The following is a 27,907-nucleotide window of genomic DNA, read 5'->3' on the forward strand; positions in this document are numbered from 1 at the left end:
ACTGCATGGCATTGTAATAGAACATAATAAGCTAATGTAATGACTGCAATTATCTACCTCAAATTTCTGGGAGAAGACAGGATAGAAATAAATAAATGAGTCAGAAGACTACAATTAGCATTATTTTTATCAGCCAAACCATATTGTTACAGTTTCTCCCCTTTCTTTGTTTGCCAGCACCTATAATCAGCATCAATATCAACTGCTTCCACTGCTACCATATGTATAGTGTGAAGCTCATCACCCACTCTTATTGACAGAAGTCCTGGGACAGACTGCACTACACTGCCACTAAAATAGTATCACTGGTGCATTCCAAAGAGCTCATAACTACCACATTTTCTACTTCTGGGAGTCCCAGTCCTGGACTGGGAACACAAGAAGCCACTGAATGGCTGATATTTTACTTACCATTACTCTTTCCAGTTGTTGGTCATCCAAGAGACTCCCAAAACAATACAGGCTATTTCTGTTGTCCTTGGTTACCGCTCAGAGGCATTGGCCCTGAAAACCTGCCAACTTCCCAGAGCTAGTAGGCCATGGATCTTAGAGAACCTGCTACCACTTTACTAAGCCAGCATAATTCGTAACTGTATTCTAGCTCACTAGAAGCCGTCAAGGCAGAAAAGGCCTTGAGAGAGGACCCTTTGAACTCACAGGTTTTGGGTTCTTTTCTGTAATGCTAGTCTGTGAACTCAAGGCTTCCCAAGAGAAACAAGGGAAAATTCAACAGTTTTGTTTTGTTAAGCAATGTGAGAAAAGTCATTATTCCCACTAAAACAAAACATGAGAAGTCCAATGCTTATGCTACCTCACAATATAGGTGACAAGCTCACTTACTGTAAACCTCATGTCTCAGGTGGCCAAATAGAAATTTAGCTTAAGATAGCTACATTAAGATATTATGGAGGCATCCTAGGAATCCACAATTTCTGAAGAAAATAAATTTCTAATCTAAGCCACCTTTTTAAAAAAATTTTAGTTTCATGTGTACGAGTAGTTTGCCTACATGGACGTGTGTGTCTGGTGTCAACAGAAGCCAGAAAATGCCAGCTACTTTAGGACTAGAGTTATAGACAGCTATAAACTGCCTTGTGGGTGCTAGGAACCAAACCTGGATCCTCTGGAACAACAATCAGTGCTCTTAACCACTGAGCCACCTCTTCAGCCCCTCCAAGGTGCCTTTCAACAAGTACTCAAATGATGCTTCCCCCCTCCCCTCAGAAAGGCCAGATAGTATTTTCTTAAAACCCAGAAGAGATGAGTTCCTTTAGGAGCAAAGCACCAAGTTTCATTTCTCAGCACCTAAAATATCAGACAGTAAGACTAAGAAACCAAAGACTATGCCCTCATGCTTTCATGGTGGAAATATTCTGTCACTCAAGTAATAAGAAAAAATAATTTTTTAAGTTCTTGGGGGGGGGAGTTAGGAAATGTTTACAGTGTGTGTCCATGTTAGAATAAGTTCTGGAGAAGGGGGTACCTGAATTAAAGATTCTACAAGTGATCCCAACTTCATGACTGTGTAAGGCTGCAAAGTGACAGACCAACAGCCAGTTTATCCTGGGCTTTTAGCCCTGTCCTGGTTAATTTTTATAGTCAACTCAACACAACCTAGAGTCACCTAGGAAGAGAGACCTCACAGAAGAACTGCCTTCAGATTTGCCTCGGGCGTGTCTGTGGAGCATCATCTTGGCTACAGACTGATACAGGAAGCCTGGGCAGGAAGTTCTGACCTATATAAGAAAGCTAGCTGAGCACAAGCCAGTGAATACGTCAGCAAGCCGAATTCCTCCAGTTTCTACACTGAGTTCCTGTCCTGACTTCCCTTAATGAGGGACCGTGTGGTGGCTTGAAAGAAAATGTCCACAAAAGGGAGTGGCAGTATTGGGAATATGGCTTTGTTGGAGTAGGTGTGGCCTTGTTGGAGGAAGTGTGTCACTGTGGGGATGGGCTTTGAGGTCTCCTTTGCTTTGCTCGAGATATGCTTACTGTGGCACACGGTCCACTTCCTGCTGCCTTCGGATCAAGATGTAGAGCTCTCAGCTCCTTCTCCAGCTCCATGTCTGCCTGCACGACACATGTCCTGCCCTGATGATAATGGACTACACCTCTGAATGTGCAACCCACTCAAATGAAATGTTTTCCTTTATAGAAGTTGCCGTGATCACAGTGTCTCTTCACAGCAATAGAAACCCTAATTAAGACAGATTGTAACCTAAAAGTGTAAGATGAAGCCTTTCCTTCCCCAAGTGGCTTTTGGCCAGTGTTTTATCATAGCAACAGAATGAAACTAGGACAATTCCCTTAATAGCCATTCACAGCCCACCTATGGTATACTCATAACTATTAGACTAATCCTTTTTAGAATGTATTAACAGACAACTAGCTTCCACAAAGCCAAAAGCTAAAATGTCACCAGGTATCATCTGAAATCTATACAGAGACTTGCTTGTTTTACTATGATCTACCCACCTCAGTTTCCACCAGTGTATCTGAATTGCTTTTGTTCTGTAAGTACAAACACCCATGATGCCAAGAGATGGCTCAGTGAATAAAGGCACTTGTTGCTAAGCCTAAAGACTTGGCCAAGGCCCACATATTAGGAGAGAATTGACTCCCACAAGCTGTCCTGGTGCGTGTGCAACTTAAATAAATGAAATTTTAAAACTTCATGAAACATAGCCATAGTGAAATGTTCCTTGGGATAACCTGCATCTTACTTGTATTCTTTTCTTTAGAGCAGTGATACAGAGTGCTTGTCTAACACTTGAAAAGCACTGTGTTATATTCCCAGCAAAAAGAGAAGGGAAAAAAGGAGAAAAACATAACAAGTTGGGAGAATATATACCAAACCACAGAGTTGTCATCTTAGAGTAGAGAATGGATATTTATAATTTTTTGCTCTCTGTCATACATTTCTGAGTCATTTAAAAATTTTATAGTAAACATGTTCTATTTTAAAATCTTGTTTTCACCAGGCAGTGGTGGCACATGCCTTTAATCCCACCACTTGGGAGGTAGAGGCAGCTGGATATCTGGGTTCAAGGCCATGGTCTACAGAGAGAGTTCCAGGACAGTCAGGGCTACACAGAGCAATCTTGTCTCTAAGGAAAACAAACAAACTTGTTTTCAAAACCTACAACTTGGACTGGTGAAACGGCTCAGTGGGTAATGGCACTTGACACCTAGTCTGATGATCAGAATTTGTATGTGGTGAGGAAACTGGTCTCCTGTAAGCTATCTTCTGAAACACATGTGAGTTCATTCACACACACACACACACACACACACACACACACACACACACACAGGTGGGGGGCAAAAAGACAGACAGGGACACAAGCAAACAGACTAAATGTTAACAGAAACTAAATTGAAAAGAGGCAAGGATTAGGCCTGCACTTTTCTGAATAGAAATGAAGGAGTGGATGGGTGGGTAGAGGAGAGGTGGGGGAAGGACTGCGAAGAAAGGAGGGAGGGGAAACTGTGGCTGGATAGAAAACTACTAAATAAATTTATTAAAGATGATCAACAAAGGATAAAAAGAGCAAGGACAGGTATGTTTGAGGGGTGGGGGAAGCAACCCCTTTCACGCCTAAGCAAAGTGACCATCAAGTATTCAAATTTAGTGAGGAAACTGACACATTCTCTGGATATAACTGTCAAAAATTCTCAGTTCATAGCAAATATGCCAAAGTCACTGGAGGAAAATAAGGGAAGTATTCCCGTTGTATTCTGGGACAGAAGTCCAGAAACAGATCTCAATTGTGAAAAACAGCTAGAAATAAACAAGCTATTTCCTAGAGCTTCAACAAACTCTTTAAAATAGACACTAACTGTTCTGGTTTGCCTTAGTGTCACTAGGATAAGCAATCATGACCAAAAGCAATGTGAAGGAAAGGGTGGATCATAACAAAGCAGGGAAGTCTCTGTGTAGGTTTCACGTGGCGCTTGATCACATTTTAGCTTTTGGGTGTGTGGAAGCTAGTGATCTGTTAATACCTTCCAAAAAAAGGTTTGCTTGATGTGCTAGATAAAACCCACAAGTGGGCATGGTACCTTCCTTATATAGCCCAGATCCTGGCATGGTACTGCTCCCCATGGACTAGTCCTTCCACTGTCAATAACAATCAAGAAAATACCCTATAGACAATGCACCCACAGGCTAACATAATAGAAACAATTCTTTAGTTGATGTTCCCTCTTCCTGGGTAACTCTAGGTTTGTGTCAAGCTGACATCTGAAGTTAACTATGACAGTACATAAGAATAATTCCAGTATCAAATATAAGATGGCTGTGGACATTTCACTACAGTATATCATATTCAAAAGCCAACTCAAAAGATGGGGAGAAAGCAATGCATGCATACATACATACATTCGGACAATTATAAAATGTCCTGAATGACTGTAGTGACAGTTGCCTGGGGCAAGGAGGTTCAAAGGGCTAAGGAGTAGAAATAGGGAAGAGAAAGCTTCTACTACATTCCCTATATTACTTTAAACTTTTTCTACTAAATATACATACTTTTTCAATAGAATTATATTATTTCCCCTTTTTAAATTATTCTCTCATACATTACATCCCAACTGCAGTGTTCCCTCCCTCTTCTCCTTCCAGTCCCTTCTCTCCCTAGCCGACTCCTGTCACCTCCTCTCTTTCCCAGATCCATTCCTCCTCTATTTCCTTCAGAAAAGGGAAGGCCTCCAGGAATACCGACCAAACATGGCATATCAAGTTGCAATAAGACTAGGCACCTCCCTCATACTAAGACTGGGCAAGGCAGCCCAGTAGGAGGAAAGGATTCCTAAAGCAGGCAAGAGTCAGAGATGGCCCCTGCTCCCACTGTTGAGAGTCACACTAGAGGGCCAAGCTACACAGCTGTCACATACATGCAGAGGGCCTAGGTCAGACCCATGCAAGCTTCCTGACTGTTGGTTCAGTCTCTGTGAGCCCCTATGAGCCCAGGTTAGTTGATTCTGAGGGTTTTCTTGTGTCCTTGACCCCTCTGGTTCTTACAATGCTTCGTCTCCTTCCTCCTGCAAGATTCCCTGAGCTCCACCTAATGTTTAGCTATGGGTTTGCATCTGTTTCCATCAATTGCTGGATGAAGCCTCTCTGATGACAATTATGCTAGGTCTACCAGTATAGCAGAGTAAATAGACATATGTTTTAATAAATTGTTTTTGAAATACAGAAAAGGGCAGCAGCTGTTGAGACTACTGCTAATAAGCCTACCAACTTTTCTGAGTTCTAACTCAAAGACATATCTTTTCCTTTTCCCTTTATATCTCCTCTTTAGACACTGACTGAAATCCTAATCATGCTTTTCTGATACCCTGGGCTTCCTCGCTCTTTTCTCTGAAGACACCCTATCCCCTCTCTGCAGCTGCTTTAGGACCTCCATTACTGACCCTAACTCAAAAAGCATGACATTCTACCTCTTTCCAACTCTCTTCTCCCCCAGCAGTAGCTAGGTTTTACAGCTTGCCTGTCCTCAGTGTGGTTTTCCTCACAAACTCTAATAAAATGGGGGATGAAGAGGAGAAGGAAAGAAAGAAAGGGAAGGAGATAAGGAGAGGGGGGGGAAAAGAAAATAAGAGAAAATAAGTAAGAAAAGCATGTTTCTGCACAAATGGTATCCTATACAATGTCTGCCAATACTGGGTGGTTCGCTGGAAAGAACATGGACCTTCAAGTCAAACAGACAGGTTTTCACCCTAATTCAGTAACTTTAGAAGTGGGGAACCTGTGGTAGGAAGTGAGGGCACAGGCACTTCGTAACACCATGCATCAAGAATTCATAACTGGGCACTTCTGCTCCAATGGGGACTAGCCAGGCACACACCAGCCAGTCCTCAAGGCCCTGGCTGGTGAGAAGAAATCCACACCTGCCCCATGGAGTTCTGCTCAGATGGGGACTAGCCACCCACAAGCCAGCTGGAATCCTCAAGGCTCGGACTGGTGGGATATCCACAGACCCTCCCAGCACCTTGTGGCACAGGGCAGGTGGGCCGCATCGTGATGAGCAATTATGTGGTGGAGAATGGGAAGGAAAGAGAAGCGGAATGGTTCATACCCTGTGGAAAGAGGCAGGAGGAAGAAATGAAGATGGAGAGGAGTAGGCTGATGAGGGGGACCTGCTTGCACCTTACACATTTAACAAAACTTTTTAAAAGTTAAATAATTTCAAAGCTCAAACTATAGTTGGGATCACATTGCCAACAGAACTACACAGACTCCAAAAACATTTTGTTACATCCAAAAGAAACTAATTAGGGAAAACTTCAAGAGTATTATCAAAAGAACACTTACTTCAGAGTTCCTCAGATAGAACATATAATCAAGGGTTCACTGGTACTATTGATGTTAACTGTATCAAGCTCAACAATCAACTCTGGTCTAACTAAATCCCAACCCCAAACTAAAAGAGTGAGTTTACAGCAATCAGCCTTCATATTGTCAGGTCTCTAAAAGTGTTCAGTAGAGTTTTGTCTATTTTTTCGCAGTGCTGGGGATGAAACCTAAGTCCTTGTTCTACTGAGCTACATGCCCAGCTTAGAAATACAAATTCTTTGAAAAAACATCAGTACTGTACAGTAAGGCAAATATTAAGAAATAGCTGGGCCTTGGTGGTGCACTCCTTTAATCCCAGCACTCAGGATGTAGAGGCAGATGGCTGTCTGTGAGTTTGAGGTCAGCCCAGTCTATTACAGAGTAGGTTCCAGAGCAACCAGGACTGTTACACAAAGAAACTCTATCTCAAAAACCCAATATGCACACATGTACGTACGTATGTATGTATGTATGTATGTATGTATGTATTCAGGTGTGTGTGTGTGTCAGGTATACATATGCTACAGTTTTACCACTGAAAGCTACTACTAAAACCACACTGAGTTTTCATCTGTCCATGTGTATACATTTTTCCTAGATAACTGGAATCATATTAATACTTTTGGGGCCCTACTTTAAATTTTCATGTAAATACTCCTGTAAAGCTGCCCATTCTTCCCTTGCACATCTAGTTCCCTTGAGCACTTCCTACAGGTTAGGAACAATGTACCAGGATATAGGAGCATTCACCTCAGCAAATCCTTGCCAGAGGCTGAATCACTTTTGATTCATTTCTAAATTATAGCTGTAATACTGACATTAATACAGTGGGTGGGCAAAGCAGATATGCATAAAAACTGAGTACAGTAGATCGATGCTGAACTTATTTGCAGTGAGTCTGTTAAGAATGGCAACATAGCTGAGCGGCGGTGGCGCATGCCTTTAGTCCCAGCACTCAGGAGGCAGAGGCAGGCGGATCTCTGTGAGTTCAAGACCAGCCTGGTCTACAAGAGCTAGTGCCAGGACAGGCTCCAAAGCTACAGAGAAACCCTGTCTCAAAAAAAAGGCACCATAAACTTCTGATCCATAAACTTCTGATGTTTAGCCCTGTGACTCTAAGTTCACAATCTTACTTTGTTGCTGAGCAAATCTGTACAAAATATGCAGATCAGACTACACCATTTTAGTATCTCCCATTTTATTTTATTTTATTTTATTTTTGGTTTTTCGAGACAGGGTTTCTCTGTATTGTTTTGGAGGCTGTCCTGGAACTTGCTCTGTAGACCAGGCTGGCCTTGAACGCACAGAGATCCACCTGCCTCTGCCTCCCAAGTGCTAGGATTAAAGGCGTGCTCCACCAACGCCCGGCAGTATCTCCCATTTTAGAAACAAAGAAGACTCCAGTATAAAAAGATTGACATGAAAATAAGTCCTCTAAAATAAGCTTTATGTTCTGAAGTTGAAGTATACGAAAAGCAGCATATTACCAACTCAAAACTGATGCCATATCTGAAGACTATGTCTTAAAAAAGTATATTGAATCTCTAATGTAAATATATAAAATCCAATCTGATAAATAAAGAAAGTTGTGTGATACTGTAGTGGTAACTGAGAATAATTTTTAAGAATTTATTTTTTAATGTGTACGTACACACACACACACACACACACACACACACACACACACACACACACAGGCTAGAGGGGTTGGATTCCCTAGAGCTGCAGTCAATAGTTGTGATCTGTCCAACATGGGTGCTGGGACCTGACCTCTAGTCCTCTAGATTAGCAAGCACTCTTAACCAATGAGCTATCTCTCCAGCACCCCCAAAAAAACTAACAAAAATATAAAGTCAATAGCCGCTTAACAAATGCTGGCAGGCTAATTGCCAATGCATATATATTGTATATAGGCCATTACTATAGGCTAGGGATGTAACTCATTGATGAAACACTTGCCTAAGATGCACAGGTCCTAGGCCTGGTCTCCAGAACTGAATAAAATAAAATACACAAAATTAGCTATCCCACTCAACAGAAAAATGCTACCTATGCATCCTGACTCAGTCGTATAGTGAAACAAAAGGGCAGAATTTTAGGAAGATGGGGGAATTAAAATAGGAAGATAACATTGAAACATGAAATTTTGTTGTTAGGCAAAACAGTGATTTTATAATCCTATTTTGTGTTCCTTCCTAAGGCCAAAAAATCTTTTTAAAAAGCAAAAAATCCTTTTAAGAATCTTATACTTAGCCGGGCGTTGGTGGCGCACGCCTTTAATCCCAGCACTCGGGAGGCAGAGACAGGCAGATCACTGTGAGTTCGAGACCAGCCTGGTCGACCCAGTGAGTTCCAGGACAGGCTCCAAAACAATACAGAGAAACCCTGTCTCGAAAAACCAAAAAAAAAAAAAAAAAAAAAAAAAAAAGAATCTTATACTTGCTGGGCGTTGGTGGCGCAGGCCTTTAATCCCAGCACTCGGGGAAGCAGAGGCAGGCAGATCTCTGTGAGTTCCAGGCCAGACTGGTCTACAGAGAGAATTTCAAGACAGCCTCCAAAACAATACAGAGAAACCCTGTCTTGAAAAAAAAAAAAAAAATCTTATACTTACTGAGTAAGCTTGTTATTAATGATAACATATCCTGAATCTATTTGCATACATCACAGGATACAGCAAATGAATGGGTAATTTATATTCTTAAGAAAGAGCTTCTCAGCAGGGTGTGGTGATGCATGCCTTTAATTTCAGTACTGGAAGATCTTGGAGGCCAATCTGGTCTACAGAGAGTGTGCTAGGACAGCCAGGGCTACATGGAGAAACCTGTCTCAAAAACAAACAAGAACAGGACTTCTCAGCAAGAGATATGTAAGATACGCATATGAATGAAGATCAGAATGAAGATCAGAATAACCAAGGATGCTAACTGGTGATACCAGATGAACATAGGTAGGTGTGTGTGTGTGTGTGTGTGTGTGTGTGTGTGTGTCTGTGTGTGTCTGTGTTTCCTAGCTCTATCTATTCAAAGAGCCAAGAAACAATAGCACTCCTGGCAATGACCTAGAACTAGTTCTAGAATCTAAATACCATTCCTCAATAAGAACAAGCAAAGCTTCACTGGAGAGATGGCCTCTTCTAAGATGAAAGTAGGAAAAGGAAGATGATCCTAGAACATCTATTTGTGTAGCAGACAAGAAAGTGATAAAGAAATGATAGGGCTATGCATCCTAAAGGACAAAAGGACCTAGGATACATATTAAAGGAACTCCTATAAGTTCAGAGAAGGAAGTGACCTATGCAAGGTCACAATGCCAATGGTCAGTGGTAGCTAGTAACCAAGTTAGGCTTCCTTGAGATACCCATGCCCCTTCTAAGGTTCTGCATCAGCCATTGGTAGAAGAACAGATGGAGACTGCCAGGGTCCCTTAAAGACCAAAGGTCTGGAACCCCTGAATATAATAATGGAAGACATACAGGTGAGATGCATTCAAGTTCCAACCAGGCCCTGCCCCTCATCAGGCCTTTGAACTTGTGGTGCCTTCTGACTGGAACACACTCTCTACAAACAATTATTAACTTGTTCAAAGGCTATCTTATCAGAGGGTCCTCAGTTAATAATATATAATTATATTAAAAATAAAACAATAAGATTGCTCATTGAACTGTCTAGCATCATTTCTAAAAGATTAAGACTTTTTCAAATAAAGGCATGTGAAAAAGCAGGCAGGATATAGGAACAGGGTTTCACTGCAAAATAAAACTATCAACACAATGAAAACAGTGATTATCACTTTTTATTTCCTCTTGCCCATGTGGCATTGCTCTCTACTTCAACTGCACTTCATCAGATGAGTTCAAGAAGAAAGAGGGTTTAAGTGTATAATCATCCCATTTGTTTCTGACTAGAAATCCTGAGAAAGGGTTTAAGACAAGAAAAAAGTCGAAATTAACTCATTACAATACGTTTTGGAAGATTTCTAGACTCTAGCTTACAGCGTGATCTTCTACTCAGATTCTTCCACCCTTCTATGATCCTAAATATTTGACCCTAAACAGGAACAACAACAGAAGGTCACAACAAATCACATGAAATCAGGTTTTATTATCTGCGCCGGTCTACTTTTATCAAGAAAGAGGATCACAGCATGTACAAAGTATGAATGGAGGTTTTTCTCTGACTATAAGAAGGAAACAGTATACCACAGTGACTCAGGATATGTGCTATGAACTAAGATTGTCTCAGTTTCAGTATTTACTTCACCACTCATAATCTGTGGGATTCACAACAAAAATCTCTTCTTCATCTAAGGTATGGGGACAGTAGAATCTATGTTTTAGGGTTACTATGAAGAGTAAATAAGCTTAATAGAACAAATAATAGTTAAGCTCTCAGAAAACATCTGCTTATTTCAGCTTTCCATATGTTACTTGCACACCTTTATTGTTATGGTTTGACTGTCGGTTGGCTGACTGGCCTGTGTCCCTATGGTTCTTATTATAACTAGTACTATTATGGCAACTGCTGCCACATCTCATTTTAATCTACAAATGATGCTATTTGGCATTTGATTCAGGAAGATGAGAGCAAAGCAAATTACAACACATATACACCATGACCACCATCCCCGAGGGTGAAAAGCTAAAACTCTACAGTGGTCCTTCAGTATCTTTCAACCAGTTTTGTAAGAACTTGAAGAAAAGTTAACAACAGACTCATTCCCAGAAAGAATCCATGACCTGGACAAACTAATCTCATATGTAATGACATGTTTTCCTTCTTAGTTAATCATTTATGGAACTTTATTAAAGTTTACTATGCACTAAAAATTAAGAGAGACATGAGAAATACAGAGTGGAATAATGTCTACGTCTTTTAAAACTTTGTGGATTTCTAATGACCTTTTTGCTTCTCTTTTCTTTTTCAATACTGGGAATCAAACCAGAGTCTTGTACCCATTAGGCAAACCCTCTAACACTGAGATCCATTCTAAACCTCCAAAACCACCTGTATCAATAGACACAGGTTCTAATGTTTGATATGATCAGTGCTCGTACATTGCACATGGAAACATAAAGGAGACATATACTGTGAAACAGGAAATAGCAGAATGCTTTCACAGAAGTGGTGATTTTCAAACTGAGCCCTGAAAAAATACTAGCAAGTAAACAAGGGGTAAAAATCATACCCCATGGAATAAGATTTAGCCAATGCAAGGCAGATACCACTGTCCTACTACAGCACACAAACCAAAAGACCCCTTCTGAAACTCATGGGTGGACAGAGAACCTCTGGAACAACCTCTGTTTACACAGCTCAGCTCTCCTAAGCTCAACACATGCATCATTTGGGGAGACAGAACAGGCAGCTGCGATTAAGACCAGTTCAGAGACAAATTTCTCACTTACAACACTGGGCGGCAGCAGTGGGCAATGGCTTCCTCTGGCTTTCTTCTTGACTAGAATACTAGAAGCAGAAAGGAGAAGAAAAAAATATATAGTAAGAGTTGCAGGTATAGAAGAAGCAGGGATGGGGATCACTGCTACCTATAAAAATATTCAGTGTTTGGCTTGGGTCAATTTTTTACTGGACATAAACAGAACTTCTCACTGCTGTCCTTCTTATGGGACCCTGGCTTAGGCTAGATCTTTAGTTATGGTGCTGGCTCAAAGCAGGACAGCAGAGGGACCATTCTGACCAAGAGCATGCCAGGAAACCACACAAGGTCTGGCCTTAGAGTGTTTCAAAGGGTTCTGTGCATGCCTGTGGCCAACATCTAGACTTTACAAACCAAATGATAAACCTGAAAACCTCTATCAGGCAGGCTGTCTGCGTATCTTTGAATAACAGTGCTACTTCCCTTGCAAATGCTTATGGGTATTAAAACTGCATATCTGAGAGTATACAGCTGGACTTCAGGTATATCTGGTAGCTCCCTCCCACCCTAGCTTCTCCAGGGCCATCCACCACCACTACCACAACACTATCAAATGAAAAGGGTACTGAAGTCATAAGAAAATATTCTATAAAAGAGAACAAAATTAAGGGGAAGTTTTGAGAGTGGGCAGGAGTCAAAAAGGTATAAACCAACATATATATGTGTATATATATATATATATATATATATATATATATATCTTAGAAAGATAGTTCAGTTCTAGACTAGGAAGGTGTAACTTGAAGCAATAAATGTAAGAACTAGGCCAGGCAGGCAAGGGTGCATGCTTAGAATCCCTACAGTCAACAGAAGTTAGGATATCATGAGCTCAAGGTAATCCTCAGCTACACAAAGAGTTAGAGGCCACCATGGGCTACATGGAAAAGATGTCTGAACTTCACATGCTAACTTTGCCAGTCTTTACAAAGCTATGAGATTCTGGGCAAGGCACAGCTAAACTGCCAATGAGCTATTTATCCAATAAATATTGACTTAGCACCCATTATGTGCAAAGGCTTGTTGGAAAAATAAGAGTTTAAGTCATAGTAAGGAGCCTTTAATCACAGCACTTGGGAGGCAGAGGCAGGTGGATCTCTGTGAGTTTCAGGCCAGCCTAATCTACAGAGCAAGTGCCAGGATAGGCTCCAAAGCTATACAGAGAAATCCTGTCTCGAAAAAACAAACAAATAAATAAATGTAATAGTAAGGAGTCTGGAATTTATACTAGTGTAGTTGGAGGCCACCTAGATTTAAATATGGGAGAAATATGATTTGATTACTGTAGTGATTTCAATGAGTGTCCCCCCATAATCTTGGGGCATTTGGATACTTGGTCCCCAGTTAGTAGAAGTGTTTGGGTAGGTATTAGAGGTGTGGCTTCCTCAAAGGAGTATGTCACAGGTAGTGGGCTTTGGGCTTTCAAAAGCCATATATTATATCATTCCCAGTTAACTGGCTCTCTGTTTTCTGCTTGTAATTTGAGACTTGAGTTTTCAGTTTTTCCTGTCACTGCCTGCTGTCCGGATTCCAAGTCATGATGGACTCTTATTCCTCTAGAACAATAAGCTCAAATGAACTTTTTCTTCTCGAAATTGCCTTGGTCACAATGTTTTCTCACAGCAAAGGAAAAGTAACTAAAACAATTACAATTTTAAAAGACTGTAAGAAACTTAAAGAGATAGTTTCGCGGTTAAGAGCACTACCTGCTCTTCCAAAGGACCCAGGTTTGTTTCCCAGAACCCAGATGGCAGCTCACAACCATCTGTAACTCCACTTCTAGCGGAACCAACGTCTTCCTTGCCTCCTTGGGCACCAGGCACACAATTGGTACAAAAACATCAAATTAAAAAATAAAAATAAAATGACTATGCCAGCTGTTAGGGAAATGTGGTGGGTTATCCATTAAGATAATCCAGACAAAAGATAGTGATTTGTACATAAAGGAGAATGTCAGTAGCAAAGGATATTTCAGGGAGTTGGATCCAAAACAACTTTTGTATCTCTTTTTGTATATAACATATTTAACAAGCAGTAAACTGTAATACAAATACACGAAAAAACTGGTATCAATATTTCCAGTAGGAGATATCAAAAGTCAGGCACAATGTACACAGTAGGACTGCATTAGTAAAGCTGACAACCATGAGACTGCTCAGCAATCCAAGGGTGAACACTCAACCCCAAAGTGACAGAGGACACGGCTATTAATTATAACCATTATAAATAATTATGGGTGATTCTTTCCATGTGAATGCTGTTTTACCTGTATGTATATCTGTGAACCACATACATACTTGGACCTGCAGAGGCCATAAGTGTACAACAAATCTCCTAGAACAAGAGTTATAGATGGTTGTGAACCACCATGTGGGGGCCAGGAGTTGACCCAGGTCTTCTGGAGGAGCAACCAGTATTCTTGACTGATGAGCCATCTCTCCAGTATCTCTTCAATGATGTTTTTTATAGGAAGGACAAAGAAGTAACAGCAAGAAGTCCCAAAATTTAAGTATTAAAGTAAAAGAATTCATATGTGAGAAATCAGAGTAGATATTTTCAAGAAGCTACATTTAATCAATGTTGTTTTAGGCCCCCACACAAAAAGTAAAAATCCAGGTAACTACAGAAAAATTAACAAAATTAAGATTGAAAAGGATAGATGGGGCTGGAGAGACGGCTCTGAAGTTAAAAGTATTTGTTGCTCTTGCAAAGGACCAGGGTTCCATTGCTAGCACCTACATCATGATTCACAATTATCTACAACTCCAGTTCTCAGACATCTGATGTCTTCTTCTGACCTCCATGGGTACCTGGTATGCCTGTGGTGTACACACATACACACAGACAAAATAATCATACACATGAAAGAAAATAAATCTGAAAAAATTAGGAAGACAGGAATGTGGTTCAGTGGTCAAAAAACCTGTTTAGTATGTCAAAGGTCCAAGTTGAATTCTTAGCACCACACATAAATAAATACATAAACAAGCCAGCTGCTAGCTGGATAAGGAAAAAAAGTAAATACACAAAATCTATCCACAGCCTGGCATGGTAGTACATACCCAAATACAACCTACACAATCAGTGGCAAAACAGCATGCTTTAAATCTCTCTCTCTCTCTCTCTCTCTCTCTCTCTCTCTCTCTCTCTGTGTGTGTGTGTGTGTGTGTGTGCTTGTGTATTTAAACCTGAGGCAGGAGGACTGCAACTAATTCAAGGCCAGCCTGGGCTACATGAGAATTTTTAAAAGCATATTATTCTGTATGATAACTTAAAAATTAAATTTGAAATGCACATTCTAGCAAGATGACTTAGTGAGGAACTAGCCACTAGTTAACCATAGAGGTCTGGAAGACTGTAGACAGAGAGAAAGGAGGTGATGAAGCAGGGCAGAGAGAGGATCTTGACCCTTTTGAAGGGAGAAATGGAAGCAACTGGGGGCTGCTCGTGGTTCTTTAATCTTCCAGGTTTTTATCCCGATATCTGACTCCTGGTTTTCATTGATTAAGATTAATTAGATTTACGCTTCAAGGGGGCACTAGGGAGATGGCTCAATGGCAAGAGCATTTGTTGCTTTTGCCAAAGACGTGGGTTCAGTTCCCAGCACTGACAAGGCAGCTCACAGCCACATAACTTCTACATGGTCTTCTGACCACCAAGGGTACCAAGCACACACACATACATACATGAAGGCAAACAGTTGTACAGATATTATAATAAAAATAAATCTTTTTTAAAAACCTAACTAGGATACCTCACATAAGGTAAAAACTGAGGGGACTAGACAGATGCCCCAGCAATTGAGAGCTTGCTCCTCTTCAAAAGGAATAGAGTTTAGTTCTCAGAACATAAATCAGGCAACTTAAAACTTTAACTCTAGCTACAGGGGACTCAACCTCCTCTTCTGCTCTCCTCAGGCCCACTCATCCACATGTGTTTCTCTCTGTGTCTCTGTCTCTCTCTGGGTCTCTCTCTCTCTCTCTCTCTCTCTCTCTCTCTCTCTCTCTCTCTCTCACACACACACACACACACACACACACACACACATTTTTAAAGATGAATAAATCATTTTTAAAGCTGAATAAAATGTAAATAAACTAGATGGTGATAGTAGAACAAACCTTTAATCCAAGTGCTAGGGAGGCAGAGGCAAGTGGAACTCTGAGTTTAGGCCAGCCTGGTCTACAGAGCAAGTTCCAGGACAGCCAGGGCTACATAGGGAATCCCTGTCTCAAAAAGTCAAAAAAGAAAAAAAACCACAAAAATTAAATCAGTATTTCAAGGTTGTTCATAATACATTTGTGTATAATACATTATGTATATATATACATATATGACATATATAGTGTGTGTATATATATACAAGTTATATACATACACACACACACACACACACACACACACACACACACACACACATATCTCCCAGGTCAGCTTGGGATACATTAGACACTGTTTAAAAAAGAAATTTCAAGTTTCTATGTTATCCAGAATAGTAGTTCCTCTGTGTCTCCAAATATAGTCATCCTTGGGTTGAAAAAAGTTATCTGTACTGAATACATATAGTATTACAATGTATTCAGTATTTTAAGTTATTTAGAGATTTCTTTTATTTGCTTTTTGTGTATATGAGAGACAGAGTCTCATGTAGCCCAGGCTAGCCTTGAGGTTTTTATGTAACTGAAATAGGCATGAAACTCTAGACAGTGGTTCTCAACCTTCCTAATGCTTCAACCCTTTAATGCTTCAACCTTCCTCATGCTGTGGTGACTCCCCCAACCATAAAATTATTTTTGTTGCTACTTCATAACTGTAATTTTTCTATTGTTATGAATCATAATGTAAATATCTGATATGCAGATGATCTTAGGCTATCCCTGTAAACGGGGCATGAGCCCCAAAGGAGTCATGACCCACAGATTGAGAACTACTGTTCTAGATCCTCTTGTGGTTGCCTCCAAAGTACTGGGATTACGGGTCAGTACTATTATGCCCAGATAAAACATATGAAATATACACAAGGATGTGTAAGTCAATATTAATATGTACTATCAATATAAGTTTTCCTTCCTTTTCCTCCTTCATCCACCCTTGTTTTCTTTTTGGATACACAGGGATATCTAACTTTTTGATACTGACATACTGCTGTAATTTACAAATGTTGGACCACATTCAAAGCTGTGCTAGGTCATATGCTTATGGGCTACAGTTTAGACATGCCTTCTTTAGGATAGCATATCTATCTCAAAAAATTATGACTTCCTTAGAGTAAAAGCAGTCAAGCTTTATTTCTTCAGTATTCTATAAAATGTATAGTAACAAAATCCTTAATTAATAATATACCAATATGCATTCACTAATTGTAACATGTATACCACACTAATAAAGATGTTAATAATAGAAATAACTACAGGGGGAGGGATAACTGAACCATCTGCTCAGTATTCTGCAAATCATGGCTTCTTTTAAAAAATTAAGTCTATTAAATAAAATATATACATAAAACGCAAGTGTACAAAGATAGTATTTAAAGATGCAAAATCTAAGTCAGGCAGTGGTGGTGCACACCTTTACTCCCAGCACTTGGGAAGCAGAGGCAGATGGATCTATGAGTTCAAAGCCAGCTTAGTCTACAGAGCTAGTTCCAGGACAACCAGCACAGTTACACAGAGAAACTCTGTCTCAAACAAACAAACAAACAAACAAACAAACAAATAAGATGTAAAATCTAGCCAGGCCTGGTGGATGGTGGCACACACCTTTAGTCCCAACAAAGGCAGAGGCAAGCAGATCTCTGAGTTTGAGGCCAGCCTGGTTTACATAGTGAGTTCCAGGACAGTCAGAGCTACATAGTGAGACACTGTCTCAAAAAAAAAAAAAAAACACACACACACACACAAAATCTAGCTAAGAATCATTGAACTATGAGAATGAGATAAATACTTTTAAAATGAACGGGGTGACTGAGTGGTTTAGAGCACTTTTCCTGAAGACCCAAGTTTGGTTTCTAGCATCCCACAGGGTGGCTCACAACCATCTGTAATTCCAGTTCCAGGACTTCCAAGGCCCTCTTCTGACCCCATACACACCAGACATACACATGGTTCACAGCCATACATGCATAAAAATATTCATACAGATAAATAAATATCAAGAAATTGTTTAAAAGCATACTATTGATTATTAGGGGGAGAAAAAACAAAATAAATTTAAAATTGACATAAAAAATGGGTTTTCTCTCTGCCATGGTTTGAAGTTTGTGTGCCCACAAAATTTACTTGCTGAAACCTAATCAACAATGTGACAGTATTTGGAGGGGAGGCTTTCAGACATAAGCAGAACATGAAGGTAGCCCTCTTATGAATGACACCAGTACCCTTATAATGGAGATGCCAGGCAACCACTGTGGTAGTCAGAATGAGAAATGCTCCCCATAGGCTCAGGCATTTGAACAGCTGGTTCCAAGTTAGCTGACAGCATTTGGGAAGCTTTAGGAGGTAGGAGGGAGAATGTCACAGGGGATGGACTTTAAGTATGCAGCCTAATCCTACTTCTAGTTTGTTCTCTCTGCTTTGTGCTTGTGTCTGAGACGTGATATGTGATCTCTCAGCTTTTGATCCTGCTGCCATGCCTCCCCACCATGGTGAATGCTTATCTCTCTGGAGCTATAAATCCAAATAAACTCTTCCTTTTGTAAGTTGCTTCTGGCAAAGATGTTTTATCACAGCAACAGAAAGCAAGCTAGGAGAGTAGTCAGTACCAGGAGTGAGGTATGCTGAGGAAGACCTGACCATGTTTTTTTTGTTTTGTTTTGCTTTATTTTTTAGGAAGACGGACAACTTTGAAACGTCGAACTAAAAAAAACAAACAAAAAAAACTAAATTCTATAAACAGCATACTGAGCCATCCTAGTAGGTTCCTAGAAGGCAATGGTGCTGAGAACAAAGTGGAGTGTAGAAGTCTAGCTCAAGAGGTTTCAGACAAATGCAAGGTTTTTAAAAATAATTTGATAAAGAATCTAGCTGCCTTCTGCCCTTATGTTATGAACTTGCATGGGACTAACTTAAAAGACAATAGAATTGATGGGCGATGTCCTTCTGTATAGGTGGGACTACCAGACTAGGAGAATTCTGGGAGGAGGAACTCAGGGAGTAAGTCTCAAGAGGAGAAGCCATATAGCTAGCAGGAAGATAGGACGCCTGGACATTCTCCATGTGGAGAAATACAGATTAACAAAAACGAGTTAATAATTGAGAGAGGTAGCCAATAAGAAGCCTGAGCCACAGACCAAACAGTTTATAATTAATAGAAGTCTCTGTGTGTTTATTTGGAACTAAACAGCTATGGGACCGGGCGGGACAGAAACATGTGGCGCCCAAATGTTTGGCAAGAATTAACACGTAAAACCTGACAAAAGCTTAAAAAGGGATTCTGAAAACAGCATTTTTTGGGGTGGGCTCTGTTTGCTAGAGGCAAACTTTAAGAGAGGCTTCCTGACTCAGTGTTAGTGGCAAAAAACTGCACAGCTCTTTTTTGTTTGTTAGTTTTTGTTTTTGTTTTTGTTTTACAAGATAGGGTTTCTCTGTATTGTTTTGGAGGCTGTCGGACCAGCCTGGCCTCAAACTCACAGAGATCCGCCTGCCTCTACCTCCCGAGTGCTGGGATTCTGCAAAGCTCTTTTAAGAGGCCCTGCTACCAAAACAATTAAACGGTGTTTACTAGCAACCAGCGACACACTTCTTGGTGGTGACATGGACCTAAAAACTCTGCAGAGTTGTAGCAATAATCATGGCTCCCACCAGTGCCTCTGCCATGAAGCTAGACTCTCAGAAAGCCAAGGAATAGGGCGGGGCAAGACGCTGCTTTAATCCCAGTCATGCTGTTTACCAAAGACTCATATGGTCAGAAAAAGATAGAGATATACAGTAAAGACTGATTCCGAGGGGTGGGGGGGGGGGACTCTCAACAGTTTGCAGTGTGTTTAAAAATATACATAGGCTTGGGAGAGAAAAGAAAAAGGATAGAGAAAATTCTAAAAAAAAAAAAAATATATATATATAGAGAGAGAGAGAGAGAGAGAGAGAGTAGCTGGGTATGGTGGCACACGCCTTTATCCCAGCACTCAGGAAACAGAGGCAGGCAGAACTCCGAGTTTGAGGCCAGCCTGGTCTACAGAATGAGTTCCAGGACAGGATCCAAAGCTACAAAGAAACCTTTTTTTGAAAAAAAAATTGTAGTGACTGTCTATGGCTGAGGAGGAGGAAGAATCAAAGAGAAATGGTTAAAGGCACAAGATTATGTTATATGGTAATGAAAATGTTCAAAATTGAGTGTAGTGATATATACACAGACAACTCAGCAAATATTCTAAAAGCCACTGAATTGTACATTTAACAGGTGTACTGCATGATAGGTATGAGCTATGACTCGATAAAGGTGTTAAAAGAACAGGGCTACAGAGCAGAAAATCAAGGTGCAAATGTAGCCCTTCTGTTCCCTAGAAAGTGAACAGGAAGTGAAAGATTTACAGGGACAAGCATGGAGGTACAAACATGAAATTACAACACCAAGAGACTGAGGCAGGAGACTCCCCATGAAACCAAGGTCAGCCTGGGCTATGTGATAAGCTCAATGCCTTTCTGGGCAATAAAGACAGATTGTCACAAAGAAATGAAGGAAGGGAGAGAGGAAGGGATGCAGGGAGGGAGGGGGGAGGGAGACCTCAGAGGAAACTAGAAACTACAGACCAAGGTCCATTATTACTATAACTTGTAAAATTTTGCAATATTTGTATGTCATTTTTATCATGTAGTCCCTTTAACTGACTGTGTATAGTGATACAAAGTAAAGCCTATTAAGTGAAAAGTGCAGGGTACGTCTTTACAAGGAAAGCAAAGATGGTAGAAGGTTAAAAGGCTATAAACTATCCCACAGCCAGGCTTGGTGAGAACACAGACTGACACTTTCGATAAAAAAGGAAAGTTAGGGTGTGGACTTGAACATCAGAGGAGTTTATGCAGCATAATAATAGAAATGCTACTAAAATCTGAGGATAGCCCAAAATCACAGGGCTTGGGACGCTGAGGCAGGAGGATGGAGTTCCAGGTCAGCATGATACTTTAAGACCCTTTCTTCAAAAAGTAATTGAAAATCCTGAAGAGAATGGTTGTCATATATCCCAAATTCCATTTCATCTTTCACTAACCCTGTGGGTTGAATTATTTTTTCCAAAACTAAACACTGAATGAAGTTTTACTCTTAAGAACCTGCAAATACTAAGTCCAATGCTGCATTTTAGAATTCATTTTCTTCAACCATGTAACACTATCAAGAATTTGTACCTCAAATCCTGCTTTCCCTTTGTTCCATGAACCTTTCCTACTTTTTCTTTTAGGCAGTGCTTTCCCAGTCTCTTTTATTTCCCTGAATTCTATCATTCATGTATCCCAAAGTTGTGTCTTCATTCTTCAAACTTTCTCTATGCACCCTCCTGAATAAAAAAGCTTTCCTTTGATGTGACTGCTAGCAATGTCGATGAATTCAGACCCTAGATCTAAGCTCCTGACCTGGTTTGACCCTGAACTTCAGATTTTTCTCATACATCACTTCTTTCACATTTCTGCTAAAATAGTCCATATAGCACTCAAGTGCTCTCCTATAACAGTTTATTTTGTTTGGTTGGTTTATTTTTGGTTTTCAAGACAGGGTTTCTCTGTGTAACAGACCTGGCTTACCTGGAACTTCCTTTGTAGACCAGGCTGGCCTTGAACTCATAGAAATCCTCCTGCCTCTGCCTCCCAAGTGCTGGGATTAAAGGTGTGCCATACCTGGCAATTTGTATTGCTAATAACCAACATATCTCAAAGTAAATCTCTTTACACTGCTTATAACAAAAGCACTCTCCCCATTCGTGATGCCCCAGAGGGAAGTGACTGTCTTTACACACCAGACTCATAGCTGGAGAGAAGTCATGACAGCAGGACCAAGTAAAACAACAGTCTAAACATTCCTAAAAAGTGCACACAATTAAGGATAATATCCAAAAATCTGAACAGAAACAGAAGAAACACCTTCAGCTCATCTGTATAAGATGAGAGTTACAGAGTCAACAGTATAGAGTCAGACTAACACTACTATCTGAGCGTGGGGGGATGGCGCAATAGGAAGAGACTGAGCTTTCCACTGAAATTTCAGGAAATCTTCTCCTGCCCCTGTGTGTTATAGCTGGACACAGTGTGCATACCAGTACTTCCAGGTCTCGGGAAGCTGTGGCAGAGGGATATCAAGTTCAAGACCCATCAAGGCCACAGAGAAAGACTTTGTCTCAATAAGAAAAGAAAATAGTAATGATAATAGCTTCATTATTCCAGAGTGGAGTGTAGCTCATTGGTAAAGCATATGTCTAGGAAATGCAAAGCCATGGATTTGATTCTCTTACCACAATTTGAATGCCTTTTGGCCCCCTCCATGGAAAATCTATAATGGAGCAAGGATTTTCCCCATCTCTCAATATTGCAAATAAAGCAGTTCCTACCTCATTATCATCTGCCAAGGCATTGATTTGCTCCAATTTGTAGGTCCAGTATCTGGCTTCCTCCTCTGGGATATCTACCATAAAAAAAGAACAAATGATATTAACTGGTAATAGGTCAGTCATCAGCAAATAATACTTTATTTAGACAAATGAATATAATTAGAAAGGTGATGTGACAGATGAATTTTAACAGTGACTCAATTGTTTCCATGAACATTACTGACTCTATTTTGGAAAGACAATATAAAAACTACTATTCGTGATTCTGTTTTTGACGATAATGAAACTAAAGCTCTGAGAGGATATATATTCTATCTATGGCTGAGTTCCTCCACAGATAAGCCATGATTCAAACTGATGCTGGTATGATGCCAAAATTACAGTTCATGTAACCATAATACCTTTCACTCAGCAAGACCAAAACACTATAAAGGATTAGAAGAAAAGCTATACCTTGAGATATAAAGATGTTTAAAACTTACATTTTGCCTTCTAAAAATTAAAAATACAGCCAAGAATAGTGGTATGTACTTTTAATTCCAATATTCAAGAAGCTAAAGAGAAAGGATTACTAAATTCAAGGTCAATCTAACTCTATATGGAGTTCCAGGTCAACATAATAAAACCTTGTCTCAAACAAACAAATATATAGGTGTTGGTATATACATACATACATACAATTACCATGTGGGAATATAACCAAAAGGACTAAATGAATCTCAAAGGAATATTTGTACATCAAAGTTTACAACAGCATTTATTCATACCAGCCAAGAGTTAAAATAACCCATGTCCATAAACAGATGAAAAAATAAACAAAATTACTTATATATACACAATGGAATATTATTCATCCTTTAAAAGGAAAGAATTTCAAGATGATTCTTAGCTCAGTGTCAAACAAGGAATAGGGAAGGGCCAGAATGCTGAAACAGGAGGATCACAGTGAGTTTGAAGCCAGCTGGGAACATATAGTAATTTCAAAGTCAACCTGACTACAAAGAAGGCTCTGTCTCAAAATGAAACAAACCTCCAAGACTGCTATTTTTTTGTGTTTTAAGAGTATGAGGTCAAGATTACAGCACACACCTATAACACCAGCACTGAGAACATCTACATGGAAAGATTACAAGGTTTAGGTCAATTTTTGTTAGATAGTTAACTTCTGAGCCAGTCTGAGCTACATTAGCGAGACCTGTCTCAGAAAATATTAAAGTTAAAGATAAAAGAGTTGGATAGGGCATATATATACATTTAGACTGAAAAGGCACATTGGAAATATACACAAAAATGTATTAATACAGATGACTGAATGAGTATAGTCTTATAGCCTACAAGGTCATGAACTGGCTTGGGAAGAAGACTTTATTTTCACTGGTCAGCTTATTAAAGCATTACACAGCTATGTGTCACATAACACATCAGTCAAGAACAAACTGCAAGCTAGGCCATGATGATGGCGAACACCTTCAAACCCAGCACTTGGGAGGCAGAGGCAGGACGGTATCTTCGAGTTCAAGGCCAGCCTGGTCTACAGAGCAAGTTCTAGGACAGGCAGAGATACACGAAGAAAACCTGACTCAGGGAAGAGAGGAAAAAACAACAACAAAAACAAAAAATTCCTGCAAACTGAAAAGGTAGGCATGGTAGCACACACCTGCAATTCTAGTATTTGGAAGCAGAGACAGGAAGATAGTAATTCTTAGTCATCTTGGGGTACATGTGAGATCCTACCTCAAAAACAGGAAGAAGAAAGAAAAGCAGGCTGCAAGCATGATATTGGGCTCCTAAGATTACTATGGAGTTACAAAATGCATTTCACCTCATGTAATACAAGTTCTATACATAAACCTGCTATGTTGTAAAAAGGCATAGCAAATACAATTATATACAGTACCTGATTACAACAGATTGAAAGTACAAATAACAATGTTTCATATGTATGTATCTAAAGGCATGTGCCACCAACACCTGGTCAATTAATCAAATTTTAAGGAACTTTCCTTTTGCATATCTGTATTTTTTTGATCCAATAAAAAGTATTTTTTGTTTTGTTTTTGTTTTTTGTTTCTCGAGACAGGGCTTCTCTGTGGCTTTGGAAGCTGTCCTAGAACTTGCTCTGTAGACCAGGCTGGCCTCGAACTCACAGAGATCCTCCTGCCTCTGCCTCCCGAGTGCTGGGATTAAAGGCATGCACCACCACTGCCCAGCAAAAAGTATTTTTTAACATGATGATATATAATTGAATGAAGAATTTCCAAATGTTTCTGTATTATCAAAGGAAAATTTCTTTTGTTCAAATGTAAAAAAAAACCCTTTCTGACTGTTTTGAAATAATAACTACTTTGAGTTTAGTTATTTTTGAACTAGTGAAGAAAATCATTTGATTTTTGCTTAAATTACTATTATGATGCAGGACATAAACTGAGCCAGGCATGGTGGTACATACGTTTAATCCCAACACTCAGGAAACAGAGAAAGGTGAGTCTCTGTGTTTTAGGCTAACATAAGCTACAAAGTGAGATTCTATCTCAAAAAAAAAAAAAAGAACCAAGCGAAATCATACTAGCTGTGATGGTACAAGCCTATGATTCCAGCATTTGAGAGTCTGATGCATGGTTGTAAACTTGAAGGCAACTAAATAAATAAGTTGAAATTACGAAGAGGCACAATAATAGCAATGTGGACACCATTAATGTAAATGATAAATATTTAAAGAATACTAAAATAATTCAAGTAAAAAGAAGGTAACATGTCTAGTCATGTCCAGGCTTCAGTCTATGTTCTTGGATAGCTATGGATGCAGCCCAACTCATCTGCAAATGACAATGGTAAGTCACAATGTCAAAGTTGTATACCCCTGCCTTAAACCAATTACAAAGGTTAAAAATTGGGAAATACAAAATACTGGCAAAGATGTGCACAGGTAGAACACTCCTCAGACAGTGAGATTATAAAGTATACAACCTTTATACCAAGTAACTCTGCAATAGCTATGAAAAACAGTATTTGTACAAACCTTTGACCCTGAAATTCTACTTTAAGGCATCTATCCTAGACTCATGAGGATCACAAATACACAATATTGTTATTTACAGTAATGTATGACAGCAAAAAAAAAGACATTTTTTAAAAACCTACAAGCCAACTGATAAAGGATTACTGAATAAATACACTTAAGGTGAATGTTCCAATCAGCAAGGCAGATAGATATTAAAGTTCTCCATGGAGATACATACCACTGGGAGGCTGTGGCAGGAGGATTGCTCTGTGTTCAAGGTTAGCCTGGCATTTAGAGTAGTCTCAAAAAACCAAAAACTAGGACTGAAGAGATGGCTCAGAGTTTAGAGCACTGGCTGCTCTTCCAGAGGTTTAATTTCCAGCAACACATGATGGCTCACAATCATCTGTAATGAGATCTGGTGCCGCTTCTGGTGTGCAGGCATATGTGCAGGCAGAATACTATATACATAATAAATAAATCTTCTTTAAAAACCCCAAAACTAAAAAATTAATTAAGTATATTTTCAGTGCTCTCTAATCTTAATAAATCAGAGTGTATATTCATTTCAAGATATTTTTAAAAGAATAAATCTAAAAATTAGAAATTTCATGTCATTTAGTTAACAGTGACAGAAAACTAACAAATTAAAGAGTACACTTCTTTAGTATTTTCTTTTTTTGTTGTTTTGCTTTGTTTTTCGAGACAGAGTTTCACTGTGTAGATTTGGCTGTTCCAGAACTCACACTGTAGATCACAGATCAGGCTGGCCTCGAACTCAAAGATCTGCCTGCCTCTGCTGGGATTAAAGGCTGTGCCACCACTGCTTTGCTATGTCTACTGTTTCATTCTTTAATAGTAGGAGCTCACTGCATGGCCCGATCTAGAGCTTGTTGCATAGACTAGGCTGGCCTTATATTTCTTTTTTTTTAATTTTATTTATTTATTTTATATATATGGTGCTCTATCAACATGTACATCTTTATGCCAGGAAGAAGGCATCAGATCCCACTATACATGTGGTTACTGAGAATTGAACTCAGAACCTCTGGAAGAGCTGTCAGTGCTCTCATGGCTGAGACATCTCTCCAGCCCCCCTGGCCTTATATTTCCAAGGATCCTCCTGACTCGACTTACAGAATGCAGGGAATGGTAGACATGAGGCACCAAGGCCAGGTAATGTGCAGTCTTTAATAAAAACCAACATACTTCATCTTGAGTTAAGTGTGATGGGGCAAAGAATGGATGAATATGTGTGTCTCCAGCTAAGAAGATAAAACAGACATTGACAAAACAACTATCAGACAATCCCAAACAATATTGTAAAAAGGATTAAATCATTTTTAAAATTCCATCACAGTAGACTCACCAAAAGGTAATTCAAATCTTGTATCAAGCAAAATTTTATGAGGAGTTGGGTTTTTAGTTCCACAGATCTCATCATCTTTCATTAATGTCTCTGCCTCCAGGGTAGACCACTCCCCAGGTCCTTCCTAGGAAACAAAGGTCTAAGATTAAAATTTAGACTTTCTTGGCTCTCTTTGTGGTTCAAGAGCCAGGTGTTGTCCTCTGAATCTCCTTCAAGACTTCAGAAGACCGCTCATATCCTGATAATGCAGGAACAAACCATCATCACCACCCGCTCTGTGGATCTGTTCTCCCCTTTGCTGAGATGAGGACTCTAGGAATCAGCTTTCATTGTCCTGGTGAGGACAGACTTTCCAGAGTAAGCATCCATATGAACCAATACTCAGTCTCATGATTCTTAATGACTGTGTCACCAGGTAAATAGAATTGAATAGATTTGTTATGAAAATGAGCTGTTCCTCCGCCTAGAGGAATAGAGACAGTCAGAACTCAAGGAAATATAAACAATGAAGTCAATGTCTTCAACTTCCCACTTCCAGAAAAATTTGTAGTGCATAGTCCAGCTAACAGGAATAGAGTGGCTTCTGTGTAAGTACAGACTCTATATAGTTTGTACCTACAGTGATATCTAAATCAAAACTGGGAAAGTGGACTAAGAATTCAACCTGAAAATAGAGACAATGAAAACACCTGGTAATTCCTTACATTCCAATAGTATTACACACAGAAGTCAGAAACCAGTTGCCTAGAGCGTACCTTAAAGCAAGAAAACCCAAAATAGTATCTAACCAGTTGGCTAAGGTTTAATGGCATTCTTCCTAGGGCAGTGTCTAAGGTGAGGATTTGAGACCACACATACATTACTTAGACCAGACTATCTATCTGACAGGATTAGGAGGTATACTCAGGCATCTCCAAGATCAGTCACAGGGCATAGGAAAGAGTTTGGGTGAGGTTAGAAATGGGGAGAGCACATGTCCTCTAATTAGAAAAGGAACACGTAAGCATGGATAAACATCAGCCCAAGTGGGGCTAAGGTGAAGGTAGGCAAAGGCTGCAGCCATCCTTCCAAACAGGCAATACAACGATTTACCTCATCTGACTGACGAATAGTCTTCAGTGCGATCCACACAGTCCCCACCATCGTGTCCCATATCAGTCCTTTGTTCCACACCTCCACACTTAGGCCCAGGTCAAGACGATTGATCTCACTAGTGGAAAAAAAGAAAGTCCT

General features: G+C 39.8%; 1 protein-coding gene across 17 annotated transcripts in view; it reads right to left on the bottom strand.

Moving 5' to 3' along the window:
- Positions 1–27,907, bottom strand: part of Unc13b (unc-13 homolog B) — a 219,848-nt gene that overhangs the window by 127,613 nt on the left and 64,328 nt on the right. For 12 of the 17 annotated variants that reach the window (XM_013119610.3, XM_013119609.3, XM_005078801.4 and 9 more), the window contains 4 exons: positions 27,767–27,884; positions 26,675–26,798; positions 22,305–22,378; positions 11,745–11,802 (listed from right to left, as the gene is read on the bottom strand). In XM_013119610.3, the coding sequence (XP_012975064.1) occupies positions 11,745–11,802; positions 22,305–22,378; positions 26,675–26,798; positions 27,767–27,884 (374 nt within the window). Of the gene's footprint in view, positions 1–11,744; positions 11,803–22,304; positions 22,379–26,674; positions 26,799–27,766; positions 27,885–27,907 lie in introns of those variants that run through there. The other 5 variants (XM_040739468.1, XM_021232223.2, XM_021232224.2 and 2 more) reach the window with 1 other exon arrangement.

Source organism: Mesocricetus auratus, unplaced genomic scaffold, assembly GCF_017639785.1.
Source record: "Mesocricetus auratus isolate SY011 unplaced genomic scaffold, BCM_Maur_2.0 Super-Scaffold_6730, whole genome shotgun sequence".
NCBI classification, from domain to species: Eukaryota; Metazoa; Chordata; class Mammalia; order Rodentia; family Cricetidae; genus Mesocricetus; species Mesocricetus auratus.